This window comes from Trachypithecus francoisi, unplaced genomic scaffold, assembly GCF_009764315.1.
Source record: "Trachypithecus francoisi isolate TF-2019V2 unplaced genomic scaffold, Tfra_2.0 Lachesis_group13, whole genome shotgun sequence".
Lineage (NCBI taxonomy): Eukaryota > Metazoa > Chordata > Mammalia > Primates > Cercopithecidae > Trachypithecus > Trachypithecus francoisi.
This window is the reverse complement of record NW_022681458.1, coordinates 2,006,768-2,023,643: the sequence shown is the minus strand read 5'-3', so window position 1 is coordinate 2,023,643 and position 16,876 is coordinate 2,006,768. Positions and strand designations below refer to the sequence as shown.

Below are 16,876 nucleotides of genomic sequence, written 5' to 3'. Positions count from 1 at the left end.
TTTACAGTGGAAAACTCACAGTTCAATAGGACTCACAACTGACAACTCAATTCCTAAACGATGATGCTGAACCACAACCAGCTTGTTTTGGTTTTCTAGGCTTTGACAGAGGTGAATGAAGAAATGTGATTTTCTTTCTCATTTCTCAGTTTTGACTGGCAACTTGATTTTCTGGGTAATAAAGAGAGTATATTATTTTGCTTTTGCATTTTATGCCATCAACAGTTTAAGCTCAAATCTCCTTCAGAGGAAGGAGTTTGAGATGCTGAGGACAGCCACCACGTGAACCTTTTTCAATGTCTCTCTTAAAACATATTGTTCTGTAAGTCTATGGTAATTTTCTCCTTTTGCTATTTCTTCTTCACTTTCTTACATTTCTTTCTTTCTTTCTTTCTTTTTTTTTTTTTTTGAGACGGAGTCTGGCTCTGTGGCCCAGGCTGGAGTGCAGTGGCACGATCTCCGCTCACTAAAAGCTCCGCCTCCCGGGTTTACGCCATTCTCCTGCCTCAGCCTCCCAAGTAGCTGGGACTACAGGCGCCCGCCACCACGCCTGGCTAATTTTTTGTATTTTTAGTAGACACGGGGTTTCACTGTGTTAGCCAGGATGGTCTCGATCTCCTGACCTTGTGATCCACCTGCCTCGGCCTCCCAAAGTGCTGGGATTACAGGCTTGAGTCACTGCGCCTGGCCCACTTTCTTATTTTTTTGTACTCTAACGTAGCACATTACTAAAATAAATACAGTAGGCCTTTAGAAAATCTCTTCCGCATAATATAAGTCTCAATTAAACCACACCACACCAAACAGGGCACAGAGCAGCGTGTGCGCACGTGTGCAGCTTCAACATGACCGCACACACACAGACGCACGATGGGGAAAGTCCCATGGAAACGCTTTTATTTCTGGAAGTTGGAAGAAAAACAACGTACACAACCTGAATGACACAGAGGGGCAGTACTGAAACCACAGGGGCTGCCGAGAGCCGGCCTTCGCAGCAGACCACTGTTTTCCAGTGAGAGTGGTGGGCCATTCCAAAACAAAGCTCGAGGGTTCCACACATCCAGAAAGGAAGCTGTCCCCTCCGACTCCATCACCCACACTACAGGACGGATTCTTTTTGTGAGACCACTTCTTCCACTGCGCAATTTTGCATTATTTACCCTCCCCCGATCTTAAAGCGATATGGCGTCCAGGAGAGTGCGGCTGGTGCAGCTTGGCCGTCGCCGTGACACAGCTGGAGCGGAAGGCGGCCCGTTCACTTCAGCCAGATCCACTTGTCTCCCACCTCGGTGTTGTACCCAGGGCTGTACTTGCGGCCTGGCAGCTGTGGGGGGAAACAGGCATTGGTGCACTCTGTTTAAAGTGAAAAAATGTTTTCCCAGCTCCTAGTTCAATGTTTACCCGGCAGATGCCTGTAACTCACGAGTTCATTCAACGATGCCGGTGAGCACCTACCTGTGGCAGGTCTCTCCTGTGAGTGCAAGGATGCCACAGGTACACAAACCACAACCCAGCCCTGCATGCCAGCAGCTTCCATTCCAGGGCTGGGAGCCACACATGGAAACGAGCCACCTGAGTGTCCTCATTAATGTCAGGAGGGCAACAAGCACCACGGGAGGGGGACAGGGACAGCCACGCAGACACAGGGATGGGGCTGGGGCCCAGAAACCACAGTTCACCAACGGAAACACCAAGTTATCTCTGAACAGCCCCCGGGTAAAATCCCCTCTGAAGAGAGTCTGCAGAGGCTGGGCCGCTGGCTGGAAGGGGCCCTTGGCGGAGTGGGAAAGTTAAGTTTCATCCAGGCCTTTTAAGTAGACATGGGCAGGGTTGAGGAAAACCAGCAAAGGAGGGGGAAGCACTGCAGGACTGACCCTAGTGGGAGCCAAGGAACAGCTCCAGGAGCAAGAGGAGGAGGGGACCACAGAGCCCAGGAGGAGCGGATGCTGCCAGAGAGGCCAGCAGGGACTGAGCTGGGCAGTGACGGAGCTGCAGGAGGGATGTTACAGCTCCCACTTCTCCCACCATCTGGGAGAGGTCAGGGACCCAGGTGGCGATCCACAGAGGCCAACCTCACAGGGCACAGGGAGATCTGGGGGGCAACAAAGAGCCCCCGCCAGCACAGACTGTTCATGAGGGTAAGTGGCCAGCACAGGGCTGGCTGAGGCGGAAGGAGGAGTGCTGCTCCGCAGGACCACCTCAATGTGGAGCCGGGAGGAAAGCGCCTATCACGGTGTGTGTCGCCCAGCGATGGCAGGTGGGAAAATGATGAGTTTTTTCATATTTTCCAACCAGCATGGGCACACAGCCAATTTGTGTACACACACACACCCCTTCCAAATTCTGCCCTTAAGAGCGGGTACTAAAACCATTTTTAAAAGAATCAGCTTTTCCTCGATCCTAATCAGCAGCAGGCATTCACAGCCAGCCACACGGCCAAGGCTGCCTGGACCACAAGTCACTGAAATGTGCCTTGCTTGGCCTCTGCCACGGTGGCCACACAGTGACAGACGGACACACAACATATCCTCAGGAGCAGCAGAGAGGTTGCCCCAAGACCAGCCATCTCAGACACAGGACAGGCAGAGCTCTGAGGATCTTCAAGACCCGGGAGCCACCCTCCTTCCTCCCCAGAAAGCCTCTCCCCTCTCCTAGGTGTGCAGCTGTGAAGTGGGCCCTGGAAGTGGAGGGGCCGGTGCTGTATTAGTCCGTTCTTGCACTGCTATAAAGACATACCTGGGGCTGAGTAATGCAGAGAGAAAAGAGGTGTAATTGGCTCACAGTTCTGCAGGCTGTGTGGGAAGCATGGTGCCCGCATCTGCTTCTGGGAAGGCCTCAGGAAGCTTCCAATCACAGCGGAAGGCAAAGCAGGGGCAGGCATGCCACACGGCGGACGTGGGAACAAGAGCAAGAGCGTGAGGCGGGTGGGGGGTGGGAGCTGCCACATACTTTAAAATGAGCAGGTCTCATGTGAACTCTGTGAGAACATACTCATTACCTCAAGGAGGGCACCAAGTCATTCATGGGGAATCTACTCCCACGACCCAAACACCTCCCACCAGACCCCACCTCCAACGGGGGACCACATTTCTACGTGAGATTTGGAGGGACAGACATCCTAACGACATCGATGCTCATCTAAAGGCAGGCAGGGGTGGGTGGCACAGCCAGACTCCAGCTTTCTGGCCCAGGATACAGGGTGGATACAGACGGTTTTGTCAGTACCAGGAGAATTCTGGGACACAGGAGAAAAAAGAAAAGCCCAGCTCCTTCAGGAGTTTGAAATCTGGAAAGAGACTGAGATGAAAGCACAGGTCATTCAGCCAGTGACGCCAAGACAGCCCAGGGGGTTTGGTATTGTGGGATCCCAGCAGGGAGCACAGGCAGCTGGTCTGGCAGAGTCCAGGGAGGTGTCTGGAGAGGGACCCTCCAGGGTCAGGGGGATCCCCCAACACTGCTGCTCGAACTACAGGTGTCTACAGGTGGCAGGAAGACCGTAGGAGAGGGGCGTGACTTTCTGGCTTCACGGTCTGACAAGACCTTTGGCGTAAGGTGTGACCTGTGTCAGACGGGCTGCAGGTGCTGCTCCTGGACTGGGGAGCAGTGATGGGCACTTGGGGCTGGCCTCAAAGGGCCTGATGGGGTCAGGAAGGCCTGGGTGACAGAGAGAAAGAGCTGGTCGACCCCAGGGAAGGTGAGTGTTGGGTCTGCTTACAGAATGGGTGCAGGGTGTGGGGGCTCCATGGCAGGCTGCCCCAGAGATGACCCGTAGGCAGTTGGAAAACTACATCTGTGGCTTAGAAGACAGGGCTGTGCAGCCACCTCCCATTACCGAGGGAGGCAGCGCCACATGAGCCGGCCACCCAGGGTGAGGCAGAAGAGAAGAGGCTGAAGAGCAGTACCGCACGGCTGCAGCCTGAGGCTGCAGAGGGACTGAGGAGTGAGGCGTGCAGGCCACAGGAGGAGCTGGGTGTGACCACACGTGACACAGGCGGCCTCGTGTCACGGTCACCAGATGGCCACGAGCTCTGCACGAGGACACGAGGAGTGGGGTGGAAGGAGACCACACTAGTGGGGAAGCAGTCAGCAGCTGAAGAAGGGGACACAACGCCCGGGCCGCCTTTCACACGCCACGTAATGGCACATGTGTCTGCACCTGCATGCCCATGCATGTGCAGGGGGCTGGTGGGCGGGGTCTCTGCATCAAGGAGAGGTGGAGATCTCCATCTCAAGATGCCCAGCCCCCAGAGCCTGTGAACACATGATCTCACCTGGCAAAAGGGCCTCTGCAGCAGGGGACTGACTGGGAGATCATCTGGGTGGGCCCCAGACCATCACTAGGGTCCTCAGAAATCAGAGGAGATGTGACAATGGAAGCAACAGTCACAGTGATGTGGGGCCAGGCGCTGAGGAACATGGGCGGCCTCTAGAAACTGGAAAGGGAAAGGACATGGATCTCCCCTTAAGCCCCCGGAAGGAGGCAGCCCCGCCCGCACCCTGATTTTAGAACCTCTGCCTCCAGAACTTTAAGAGGATGCATGTGTACTGTTTTAAGCCACTAGAGAGTAGTAGCTGGCAGTAGTAGCTGGCAGCAGCAACAGGTGACTCCTGCGGGGTGTCTGCTTTTTATGATGGGAGATACCGGGGCACGTCTGTACAATAGGAAGAAGAAAGCTGTGCAGGGGAACAGGCCGAGGGTGCAGGAGAGGGTGGGTCACCCCCAAGGCATAAACACGAGGCAGGGGCAGGTCAGAGAGCTGCGAAAGCAGCAAGGCCCTCCAGGCACACTGGAGGCCAGGTCGCCTCCAGCAGAACCGCATTCAAACACGACTGCAGCAGCCAGGAAACAGTAACAGTGTATGTAGTTGGTTCCACATCCAAGAGGTGGTCCTCCCAGAAATTCATTTCTTTTTCCCTAAAGGCCCAACTGCGGAATTATGTCCAAAGAACAGAAAGTTGACACCTGAACAGAAGATTAACTGAAAGGTTTTCCCGTGTAACCAATCTGCTGCAAACCCACATGGCGGCCAGTGGGCCCCTCTCTTAAGATGTCCTGGGTCAGCTTCCCCAGAGCTTTTCAATTAAAATTGTCATTTAATGTTCTACCCAAACACAGGACCAGCCATGCAGGTTTCTTCACAGCAGTACTTACAGAGGAAGGGTTGGGTTTGGGACAGTCTGGCTACGTTTTCATCTTTGCAAATAGAATTTTAAATCAGAGCACAGAATAGAAACTAGCAGAATACCAAACCTGCTAAGTCCAGCCACTGGCCATTAATTGTCTCGGAAAATTTGTCTCTGGACTTCTCTGGCCTTTGATACCTAGGAGGGTTCTCAGATCCTGGGGGTCTCTTTTCAGTGTTTTAGGCCAACAGAGACCCATGCGGTGGGGAGGGGTTCATCTGGAGCATCTCACACCAGGAAAATGCAAAACCATCCCGTTTACATTACTACTTCACATCTGTATCTGCTAATTTAAAATAAGCTTCAACTCCCAAACCCAGTGCTCATTCATCACATGAGGAAAAGCGCATGGTAATGCCTCGGGGAGGAAAGCAGCAAAGCGCATTCCCTCATGGGGCAGCCCCACTCCGGGAGCCGCACCAGGCCTCACCAGACCTTCCTCCCGGGCCACGCTTTCCCGGATCTGCTCGTTCACGGTGCCTGGGTGCGTGACACACGTGTGTGGCTGTGCGTCCGAAGGCCGAGATGGAAAGGGCATGTGGTAAACTATCTCAGGCGCAGGCCGTACACCCACTTTAAAATGAAAAGAAAATCATTTTCCTCCTGTCAGAAGTCGGGGCTTCTGCCGAGTGCATACCGGGTGAGCAAACCAAGAATCCTTAAAGAGCAAAAGAAGAAAGAGCGCCTAACAGAAAAAGGAACCAACCCTCCACTGCTCATCCTCTGCAATCCCCTCTACTGCACAATGTGAACGGAGTTTCCCTCGCTGGATCTCTGAATTCAAGGCCTTTTGGACTCATTAGATTCACAGTGGTCTGGCAAGTTTAACACTTTCAGGAGGCTCTTTCCCTGCATTCCATTTCCCATTAGAAATCAAAAGTAAAGTTTGCTAAAGAAAGGGAAAAAACCCTCAATAAATTACAAAGCCAAACATTCCAAGTCCTCTTCCAGAGCCCAGCAGCTAAGCTGCCCTCCACCCGTGACCCTGGCATGCGTCCGTCCCTGGTGGCCCACCCAGAGTGTTCCAGGGCGAGGCTTGGAGCCGGGAAGGGATTTCAGACAGCACACTGGGAGGCTCCCTGCCCAGTCACCTCGGCAACCTGGGCTGACTCAATGTAGAAAACGAGTTCCTTTCCCTGAAAACTGCTGGTCACCGGGGGCTGGGCTGGAAATGACAACTCCCTCCGGCCCGCGATGGAGCCAGACACAGAGGACAAGCAGGGTGGGCTTCTATCCCAGGCTGCAGAGGGTGTTCACATTTGCATCAGCAAATACAAAACGACCTATGAGGGGTGTGTACGCACTGCAGCCCAGCCTGTTTGGGGACTTGGATCTGGGCTTTCTTCTCCCAGAAAACCCTGCAAGACTGGACTTCTTCCCACCCACGCATGCTGATTCACATACAGGAAAGACTGGAGAAGAGACAGTATCAGACCCTCTCACCATATCCACTCCCGATTTCCCCCAAATATCTGTGTGCAAATCTGTGTGTCAGAAGTCCACGCTTAATGTAAACCAACATGATGATTTTCCTGACCCTCACAGTTAAGGGGGTGAATGGCACACACCCACGTGGGTACTGCTACCCTCTCCCACCCCAACCCGAAGGCTACATACAAAGAAACCTGAACCGGGCTGCCTGAGGGAGGCGCCCTGGGCGGCTGGGGAACAAAGGAGGAGCATTCCTCTCATCTGTACACTCTGATGTATCTTTCGAATCTTACAGCATGTGCAAGGATTTCCTTTTTCTTTTTTTTTTTTCCCCTAGGGAGAGAGAGATTAAGTAACTTGCTAAGGGTGGCACATGGCCAGTCTGTTCACAGAGCTAGAACTAGAGCCATGTCCTGCTGGCTCCTGAGTCTGCTCCTAACCACTGGCCCACATTGTACATCAGGCTGTGCCTCTTCCAGCCTATGGTCATGTCCGTTCCCAGTTTTCCCATCATAAATAACACTGATGTGCCCCCTCTAGATTTGTGTGCTTAAGATAAATTTCTAGAAATGGAACTGCTTGCTTAAGGAAAAACAATAAACAGAGCCATAGATGCTGACGCAGCCACCAGAATGGGTTTAATTTAATAATGCCAAGACGCTGCTTCAGATCATTATGCTGCTGCTTACACTTCGGGGCTGATTCAGAGCCTGGGTTTCTCGTTAGGAATTTATACCAGGCTCTTGGCCTTTTAGTGCTTCATGCATGGGTCGGCAAACTAGAGCCCACAGATCGAATCTTGCCACTGACTGCTTCTGTAAATGAGGCCTCACTGGCACAGCCTTGTCCATGCGTTTACACACTGGCTGGTGGTGCTTTTGCACAGCGCAGAGCTGAGCAGCTGTGAGGGGCTGTGTGGCCCACAGAGCTAGGAATCTTTACTCTCTGGCTCTTTAATGGAAACCTTTGCTCATCACTGGCCTAAGAAAGACAGGAAGGCAACGACAAGACAGTACAGCTGAGTCCACGACATGGTTTAAGTTCACTTAGCCCACAATTACTTCGTAAGTACCCACAGGTGCCAGGTCCTGTGCCGGGCAACAGCAGGGAACAGGGTGACCCCCCAGCTTCAGGTGGGGTTACAGAGGCACATGAAACATGCTGTTCTTTTATTCAAAGTGACTCCACTGAGTTTGTGTGATTCAACGTGAGGACTGGATTGAGTTCTGATGTTAGAAAGGTGCCCACTTCTAAATGCTACAGCCAACCTGGGATCTGCACCATAAAGGCCGAGGCCGCACACTGAGGCTTCTCCCAGGTGCTTCTCTTGGGTGTACAATTTAGACATGTCCTACATTAGTGCTTCAAATGCCAGCTGTTCGCACAGAAATCAGTCAAGGAAATATATATACACACACACACATATACATACATACACACACACACACACACACTCATTCTAATGGAGGAAACTCCTTGTACTCATGAACACTGGGTCCTAACTGCTTTGAGAGAGATGAACGAAGGCAGTCCTCTCTTCTCTGGCTCCATAAAACCTAGAAACAAGTTGGAATGTGGGAGAAGCCCAAAGTAGAAGACAGAAGGTGATGCAGGGCGAAAAGGGTGGAGAAATCCTACCTGACCCACACAGACAGAGGCTTCAGGCGCCGACAGAGGCTTCAGGTGGGGAGAGGGTGCGGATCAGTAGGGAAGAGGCGGCCATTCAGGAGGACGGAGGAGACAGCAAATGCACACAATGCACAGAGCACGGCATCCGTGGAGTAGCAAGCGCAGACTTGAGCCCTGTGGTCTTAAAGAAGCCCCAAGATGGAAAAATGCCCCCTCCCGAAATACACCGCAGACTTCAGTCGACGTGAACTACGCAGCTCCTGGGCAATCAGTTACACCATTAGGGCCTATGTGAGAGGCATCAGGCCAAGTAACAGTCAACAGTTTCCTTCCATGAGGCAGGAACAGGGTCTGAACTTGCCTCCCAGCCAGATGCATTTAGAAACTGGAGAAACTGAGTCTGGTGGTTGCATCTGACTCTGGGCAGGACACAATTACTAGATTTTAGCGAGTACAGCACTAAAGGGGTGAGGCCTAGGCAGAAAAAGAGCTCCAGAAATCTGCACAGAGGACCCACTTGGTCTTTGGCTGAGTACCAATTAGTGTGTGCAGGGGGTAAAACTCCAGGAAGCTGGACAAAGCCGACTTCAGGGAAAGAGCAGTTTCTGGGGAGTTGCAAGCAGATGACTCCCAGAGCTCACTCAGGGCTGAGAGTCGGCAAGCTCCCACTGGCCAGAGCAGAGGGGCCTCTCGCCGCACACGTGCACCATTCAACAGGGACCCACGGCCATGCCTTAGTACCGGGCTAAGCCCTTCCTGAAGAAAGCCCATTGCAGGCTCACCAGAAAGCTGAAACATCAAGCCTCAAAAGGTTTACACTGACTTGTAAGTACCTTAACTGCTGTCAGAAAAAAGTTCTAACACAGTTCAAAGGAACAGAACAAGATCTAGCACTCAAAAACGTAAACTTTGCAACGTATGGCAAGCAGTGAGACATCTCTCTGCATATGGAACAGGAAAATGTACCCGTAACACAGGGAAATATCAAACCAACTCAGAACCGACGAAGACGATGAGTCAGGAAACAAAGACATCACAACAGCTGTATAAAAACGCTCTAAGAATGAAATGAAACCATAATAAGGGGAGAACTGGAAAACATAAAAAGCACCAAACCGAATTTCTACAGCTAAAAAACAGCATTCCTGAAACACAATCCTACTGGGTAAGTGTGGTGGCCATGAAAATGTGCTCTGCAGAGCTCCTGCTGCAGCGAGGAAAGTGTGCTCCTCTGCAACGCTCCTGCTGCTCCTGACCCTGCATCTGCCGACCCTCAGGACCTGCTGCCTGCTCATGCCACGGCCACACACGTTATAGAACGTGCCCGGTCAGTGATGGAGCACAGAAGAGCTTCTGGTGCCAGCTGTTCCTGTGGACACGGGACTCTCTGACAGGCATCTTTGGCTCTAGAACGCTCATCAGCCTGGCCAAATCTTTCCTGGATTCTTTCTTCCTATCTCCTGTCACAGTTCGGCAAGGAAGAGCAAAGGCTCTCCTGCCATCTCAGGCTTCCTCTCCCTGATCCTTCAAAGCTGTTTTCTTCCAATAGACCTCTTCGACATCTGATCTCTTGGCTTCTGATTCTTGGAAGACCTAAACCAACACAATGCAATTAACAGCATATCATACACCCACAGAAAACATAAGTGAGCTTGAAGGCAGAGCAGCAGAAACTATCCAAAATTAGGCACAGAAAGAAAAAGGCCAAAAACAAATGGACAGAGTCATAGGGACCTGTGGAAAACAGCAAGTCACCTAATGCATGGATACATAAGAGTCCCCAAAAGGGGAAGGACAGAAAAAAATCTGAAGAAATAATAACCAAACATTTTCCATGTGTTCTGAAAAGGATAATCCTGCCACCCAGGAAACTCAATAAACCCCAGGCAGGATAAATACCAAGAAAACCATGCAGAGGCACGCCATAATTAAATTACGAAAAACTAGTGAGAAAAAGATCACGAGAAAATCTTACAAACAACCGAAGGGAAAAAAGGTTCATCAGGCACAAGAACCAAAGTGAGGAAGAACTGCAGTCTTCTCATCAGAAACTGTGCAAGCCAAGAGGCAATGGAGTATCTTTTATGTGTTGGAGAGAGAAAAAAAACTGTCAACCTAGAATTGTATATCAAATGAAAATACCCAGCAAAATGAAGCTGAACTACGTATTTTCAGAAAAGCAACAGCTACTAGAATTCACTGCTCCCAGACCTGTTCTGTAACAACTGCTAAAGGAAGTTATTCACGCAGGAGAAAGATGATGCTGGGTAGAAACTCAGATCCACACAAAGGAATGAAGCACATCAGAAATGGTGGAGGGAAGGATAAAAGACTAAAAAATCCTGTTTCAATCTCTTTAAAAGTTACTGTTTAAAGCCAAAATCACAACAGTCCATTGTGTGGTTTCTGGCAAAGTGTATGAGAACAACAGCACAAACAACACAGAAGGCAGCAACAGCTGTGGCCTCGGGTCAGATACCTGCACGCTGTGTGAGGCGGTTACATGCTGACAATGTGTGGGTTGACTGTGACAAGCTAGAGATGCCCATGGCGAAACCCTACGGCAGTCGTCAGAAATGAAATACAGAGGGGTAGCTCGTAAGTCCACAAAGGAAATAAGATGGAACTACAGTACATAACCAGTCTAAAAAAACCCAGGGAAAGATGGAAATGTGCATCTTATCTGCGAGTATACATGGTTGAAATGTAAGGTAAGGAGGAGCAGGTAATTCAGTCAGAGAGGGCACCTCACCTCCCTCTAAGAAAGTTCCTATCCAAGGTTTGGCTAATGACAACAGATGTCACTGAATCATTCGTTTGTATGGACAAACTTCTCTGTGTCATTATTTCAGTTTTTGCAAAGACAGCCTCTAACAACACAATAAGCTCTTTCCTCAATCACATGCTACTTATATGAGGTTTTACTGAAATCCCCTCATTCCCTCCAATTTTCCATTTATCTGTCAATCAGCACATAGTAAAGGTATGTTGCTCAAGGTCTCAGCTATGAGATTTCTTGGGTGTCTGTTAGGTTATGATCCACAATCCACTCCACTCGGATAAAGGTGATTCCAATCTTTCTGTAGGTCCTTTCATATGTAACTCAAAGAACTTCCCTCGGGGAATGTTTATATCCTAGTAGTCACCTCAGGGACATTCAAGGATGCTCACCGTTTCCCAGTGGAAAGAGTTTTCATGAAGGACGTGTGTGTGTGTGTGTGTGTACATGTATACATATATTTGTAAATATATTGATAAATATTAAACATACTTATAAATAAATATGTGTATATTCCAGCAACAAATCCTTTATTGTATTACTGTAAATATAAATTAAAAAAAGGATTGAGTGAGGGCGGCCTGTCTACTGGGTTGGCTTCACTCCGCTGGGGCAAGAAATGGGTTATGCCAGGCATGACTGGCTCCCCTCTCTCTAGATGCACTAAGGAACTTCAAACTACCGCACAGTTCCGGGGTGATTTGGAAATTCCAGTTTCCAACTCCTATGTTCCATTATAACATATATATGCTAATGGATTCTGCTTAGAGTTCTTCATTAATTTTAAAGAAGAGGATTATAGATATTAAAGACATTTCTCTGATACACAATTTCCCTTAATTTCCGTTACTGTAGAACACAAATCCAGTATAACAAAATGGGCACCAATTTTCAAAAAATCTTTTATCAGTCAACTTTCAAAAACCATATTTTTGTTTTGAAAATGTGTGTTCTATTTTTTAGCACATAAAACTATAGCTTCCTACAAATATATCATTATTTAGCTGTCAAATTTGTTGCAATGAGTATTAACAACAGTTCAAATGTCTTAATCCTCCTTAACTCTTATTAGCTGTGAATAACAGAAAAGTTCCTAAGCGCTTGTTTTAAATCTGAAAATGGTATGCTTTCTAAAAATTCTAAAATAAATAAAATAATATGTCAACATACAGTAAAGTCAGGGCACTTGGTTTTCCGGATTGCAGGGAAGACATTATCTTATCACTTTCCATCAGTAGACAGGCAGATGCCACATACCAGCAGCAATCACATACCAACCAAAGTACCCGGTAAAGAGCACCTTTTATGCCAATCATCTTCTTCGAGTGACACATGCTGATAATTTTCTATATACAGAGATGTAAATAACTGGGGCATACAGATGAATGCTGAGTTTCAATGATTAATTTTCACAGTGCATGTGGCAGGGCACAAAGTGGAGAGAACACTGAAGGCATTATGCATTTACTTTCAAACCCAATTAAGTAACTTCTAAACTGAAAATCTGTATTTTAACGCAACTAGATACCAAACTTAGTTCCAAGTAAGGTCTGAATGTCATGAGGAATCTAAAGCAATCACGTCCTGCCTTCCATCTCCAGCATGTTTAGGTCAACTGATCCTAGTGCTTTTCTGTAAGGTGACTTTCATAAAGGCAAGAACATACAGTATTAACATTAAAGTTACTAAAAACATCTCTATTTTAAAAAACGGTAAGGGAGAACTCAATACTGAAAATGAAAACAACTTGAGATAGTAAAAGAAATAAAAATAGCAGGAGAGAAAACAGAAGATTCTGTTGTCCTAGCAACTATCTTGGACATGATCAGCTTCACGGAGGGAGTGCAGTATCTTAACAGCATCTGGCCTCCTTCCATTGAAAAGAGACTGAATTGGTAAAGCAGAAACCAAATCACAGTTTGTCTAATCCAAGGAAGGGCTGCACAGAAATAAAAAGCGACCTGATACAATGTTTAAAACGTGACTTTGAAGAATCAGCAGCCTGTCCTGCACACATTCAGCATTTTCATGAACTTATACAGGGTCAATTCCAAGCACACAATGAGGGTCGCCAATGAAAAACGTGTTCATAAATATTGGTCAGACCCCAGGTACACGTACCCCTCTGAAAATGCTGCTTTACTTATTTATTTACTTTTATTTAATTTTAGTTTTTTTGAGATGGAGCCTCACTCTGTTGCCCAAGCTAGAATGCAGTGGCAATTCTGGTTCACTGCAACCTTCGCCTCCTGGGTTCAAGCGATTCTCATGCCTCAGCCTCCCGAGCAGGTGGGATTACAGGTGCTCACCACCATGCCCGGCTAATTCTTGTGTTTTTTAGTAGAGGCAGAGTTTCTCCATGTTGGCCAGGCTGATCTCCAACTCCTGACCTCAAGTGATCTGCCCGCCTCAGCCTCCCAAAGTGCTGGGATTACAGGCGTGAGCACCGCACCCCATGAAAATGCTGTTTTAGATGAAAACTTGGATTCCTGAGGCATCAGTGCCCTAGCACTGGGTGTTGCCTAGAGTGTGAACAGGCGCCTGAGAGCCACCAGGACACTAGCCAGACCAGTGACAGGATTGGTCAAAAACTCCAAGGTCACAGGACCAACAAAACCAAAAATCATAAACCCTTCTATTTATACGAAAATCTAAGATCCACTCTATTGTGAAAAGGTCTTTCTTTACTAGTCTGTGTACTTGTGTCACCAGCAAGTTCATCAAATGAGAGTTAGGATGTCCCCTCCAAATCTCAGGCTGAGATGTAATTCCCAGTGTCAGAGGTGGGGCCTGGTGGGAAGTGTTTGGATCGCGGGGGCGGATCCCTCATGAATGGCTTAGGCCATCTCCTTGGTGATGAGTGAGCTCTTACTCTGAGTTCACAAAAGACCTGGTCATTTAAAAATAGGTGACACTCCACCACCAAAGATCCGGTCATTTAAAAATATGTGACACTGCCACCCCATTCTCTTGCTCCTGCCATGTTAGGCTGTACCTGCTTCCCCTTTACTGTCTGCCATGATTACAAGTTTCCTGAGGTCTCCCCAGAAGCAGAAGTTGCTATGCTTCCTGTACAGCCTGCAGAACTCTGAGCCAATAAAACCCTTTTAAGTAAATTATCCAGTCTCAGATATTTCTTTATAGCAACGTGAGAACAGCCTAATACAACCCCCACGCCTTAGTCTGTGCACGGTGCTCACCCCAGGGGCCCTGCAAGCAGCAGCGGAATGGGAAGCAGCACGGCCGCCCGGACACACTTATCCAAATGTGAGTCCTGCCCTCCCAGAAGCTGTAGGACCTCAGAAAGTCACTGTGTCCAACTGCTCATTTGCAAATGGAATAAGAGTAACAGTGCCTTCTTGTGGCAACAGCATGGTGCCCAGCACACAGTAGGGGCTCGGGGTGACCTGGCATTGTGACCCCTGTGATCAGCAGAAGCGGTGCCCTCTTCAGCCTCCGTCTTTCTGCTCTTTCCCCTTCCTGTCAGGTCCTATTCAGCCCATGACACTCCATCCCCCCGCCCATAATCCTTCCTTCCACCAGCCTCCCCCTACCTTGCAGGCCATGGCTGCCAGATTAATCCTAAGAGCCTCCTGGCTCAAGCATCCACACTTTCTATTGCCAACCACCCTCCCGGAACCCAGCCCGTCGTTTCTGTATCTCTTGCTGCTCCCAACCAAAGCCACAGCACCAGTCAGGAAAATGTCATCTTAACCATCACTCCACGTCATCCATTTAGTAGTCTTACCTTGAGCTAACTTCTCTGGGTCTCTGTTTTCCAATCCCTTAAAATTTATCTGATAAGAGTTTCTAATAGTCAAGAAGTTACTCTAAATAAAGCCCATAAATCCTCAAGATCTATGAATCTCAAATTCTGGTTCAAATTCCAACACTTCTGACAACCTTTCTTAATTATCCCATCAATGCTGATAAGAAGTTCTTTATACTGTAATTCAAGACTTGGTTATATAACAATGTGCAAGGTTCTCTAATTCGGTTATATTGAACTCCTCGGGTTCATCTCATGCCTGCTGTAATCACACGTGGCTTAGGATGAAAAGTAAGCTCCACAGTCCACTCCAAGACCCTGTGCGATCTCGCCCCACTCGTCACCCTCCCACCTGCGCTGTCTCCTTTCTCTTCACATCATGCTCGCCCCAGGGCCACTATCTCCTTTCCCCTCACATCATGGCCCTTGCTGGCCATGTCCTGCAGCCTCCGGCCTTCACAGCCATCCTCCTCCTCCCTCAACTGCCCCCGCCAAGACTCTTTTTTTTTCTACTTGGCAAACTCATACCCATCCTGTGAGATGCGAGCCTTCAGACCCCAGACACAGCAGCCTACCGCACATCCCTATCCTCTCAAGGTTCCCACAGCCTCTGCGATTCCATTGCACCCTCTGTGCACGTGTCTCTGCTGAGTCTCCAGGGTGTGGACACCGGGCTGTGTCTCCAGCCCCGGTGCAGTGTCTGGCACCGAGTGCAGTGAAACGGGGGCCAGATGAACACACAGGGAAGGTGGAGCTCCCGCTGACAGGCTGAATAGCCTTGAGTGCACTGCAGAGTGACAAGCAAGAGCCACAGCAGAAAGCGAGGCGACTCCACCATGCGGAGCCAGAAACTATGAGCTGCGCCAGAGGCTATGAGAGCTCAGAGTGGCCCTAGGAAGGAGTTCCAGTAAAAAGACATGATTCCCTCAGTACGAGCAGCTCCCAGAACACTAGCAACTTCTGGGGCACCACTGATTTAGACAATTGCATCAACAGCAGCAGCTGTGCACCTCTTATAATTACACAAGGGCAAACAAAGCAAAAATTACAGAACCTCAGAAAGAAAAATGAGTTGGCTGATCCCTTCCTAGACTCAGGTCTTGGTGCCTTTGACTCCATCCAGCCACAGGAAGCGCTGGGAAATCTTCCCCGCCGAGGAGATCTCCCTAAACTCAGACTGGAAGCCAGGTTCAGGGATAAGGAAAGACAGATGAGAGAGACAGGAAGTCTAGAGTGGGTAGCTGGAGCTTCTTCCTAACTAACGAATGCCACTAGACCCCAACTGCCGTCTTCTCGCTTAGTTCAAAGTCACCCATCCATTGGCAGGTACAGCTGGGCGGGCACAGGAACCTGGGATCCGGAGCGCCACAAGCTGCCACTGTTCCTGCCAGTGTCCCACCACCGTCCCTGAATGTGGCGTGCTAGGCCCTCTAACTCGCCCCTGGCGCTGCTCCTGTTTCTGGAGGCCCCATTCAAGGGTGCAGCTGGTGGGAAACAACAGCCTTCCTAGACACCTAGAAAAGGCAGCCGGCCCTTCATGCAGGTGAGAGGATTCACAGGAACCCGAACCACTGTGTGGAGTGGTCAGATCTGTGTGGAGATCTGACCCCCTTCGTGCTCCACAGCTGGACGAGCGTGCCCCTTACAGGCCAGTCAAGACATCTCCAAGATGAGTCTGTTCCAGAGAGACTCATGAGCCATCACATCCAGGAAGCTCAACCATGCATATTTATTATGTTAAGCACACAAACTGCTGCTTTCACGCTAGGAGAACGTAAATGTGACACATCAAATGGCTGTAATCTACTGTCCGGAACTGGTCCTGTGATGTGAAGAGCACCAGTGGATTTTAATCAAGGAATGAGATGCTTCAATGACAATGGCCAACGTGGTCACTGGGCCTGGTCAACCACCCAGCATGGGTCAGCTGGCTTTCTCACCTACCCTCACAGCACCCTGGTTGTAGGTTCTGTGCCTCCACTCCACACATGGCCAATCCAACAGAGAGTGTCTCCCCGTGGGAGGAAAGAGCCCTCACCCATCCCTCCAACCTCCCCTTAGCTAGGTTGGGGTCCTATGAAACA

The 16,876-nt window shown here is 49.3% G+C and overlaps 1 protein-coding gene across 3 annotated transcripts in view; it reads right to left on the bottom strand.

The window, feature by feature from the left end:
• Positions 1-871: 871 nt before the first annotated feature.
• The window catches only part of NDUFA10 (NADH:ubiquinone oxidoreductase subunit A10), a 63,120-nt gene continuing 47,115 nt past the window's right edge, over positions 872-16,876 (bottom strand). For 2 of the 3 annotated variants that reach the window (XM_033229646.1, XM_033229642.1), the window contains one exon: positions 872-1,324. In XM_033229646.1, coding sequence (XP_033085537.1) covers positions 1,173-1,324 — 152 coding nt within the window. In that variant the 3' untranslated portion in view covers positions 872-1,172. The remainder of the gene's footprint in view (positions 1,325-16,876) is intronic. The other variant, XM_033229647.1, reaches the window with a different exon arrangement.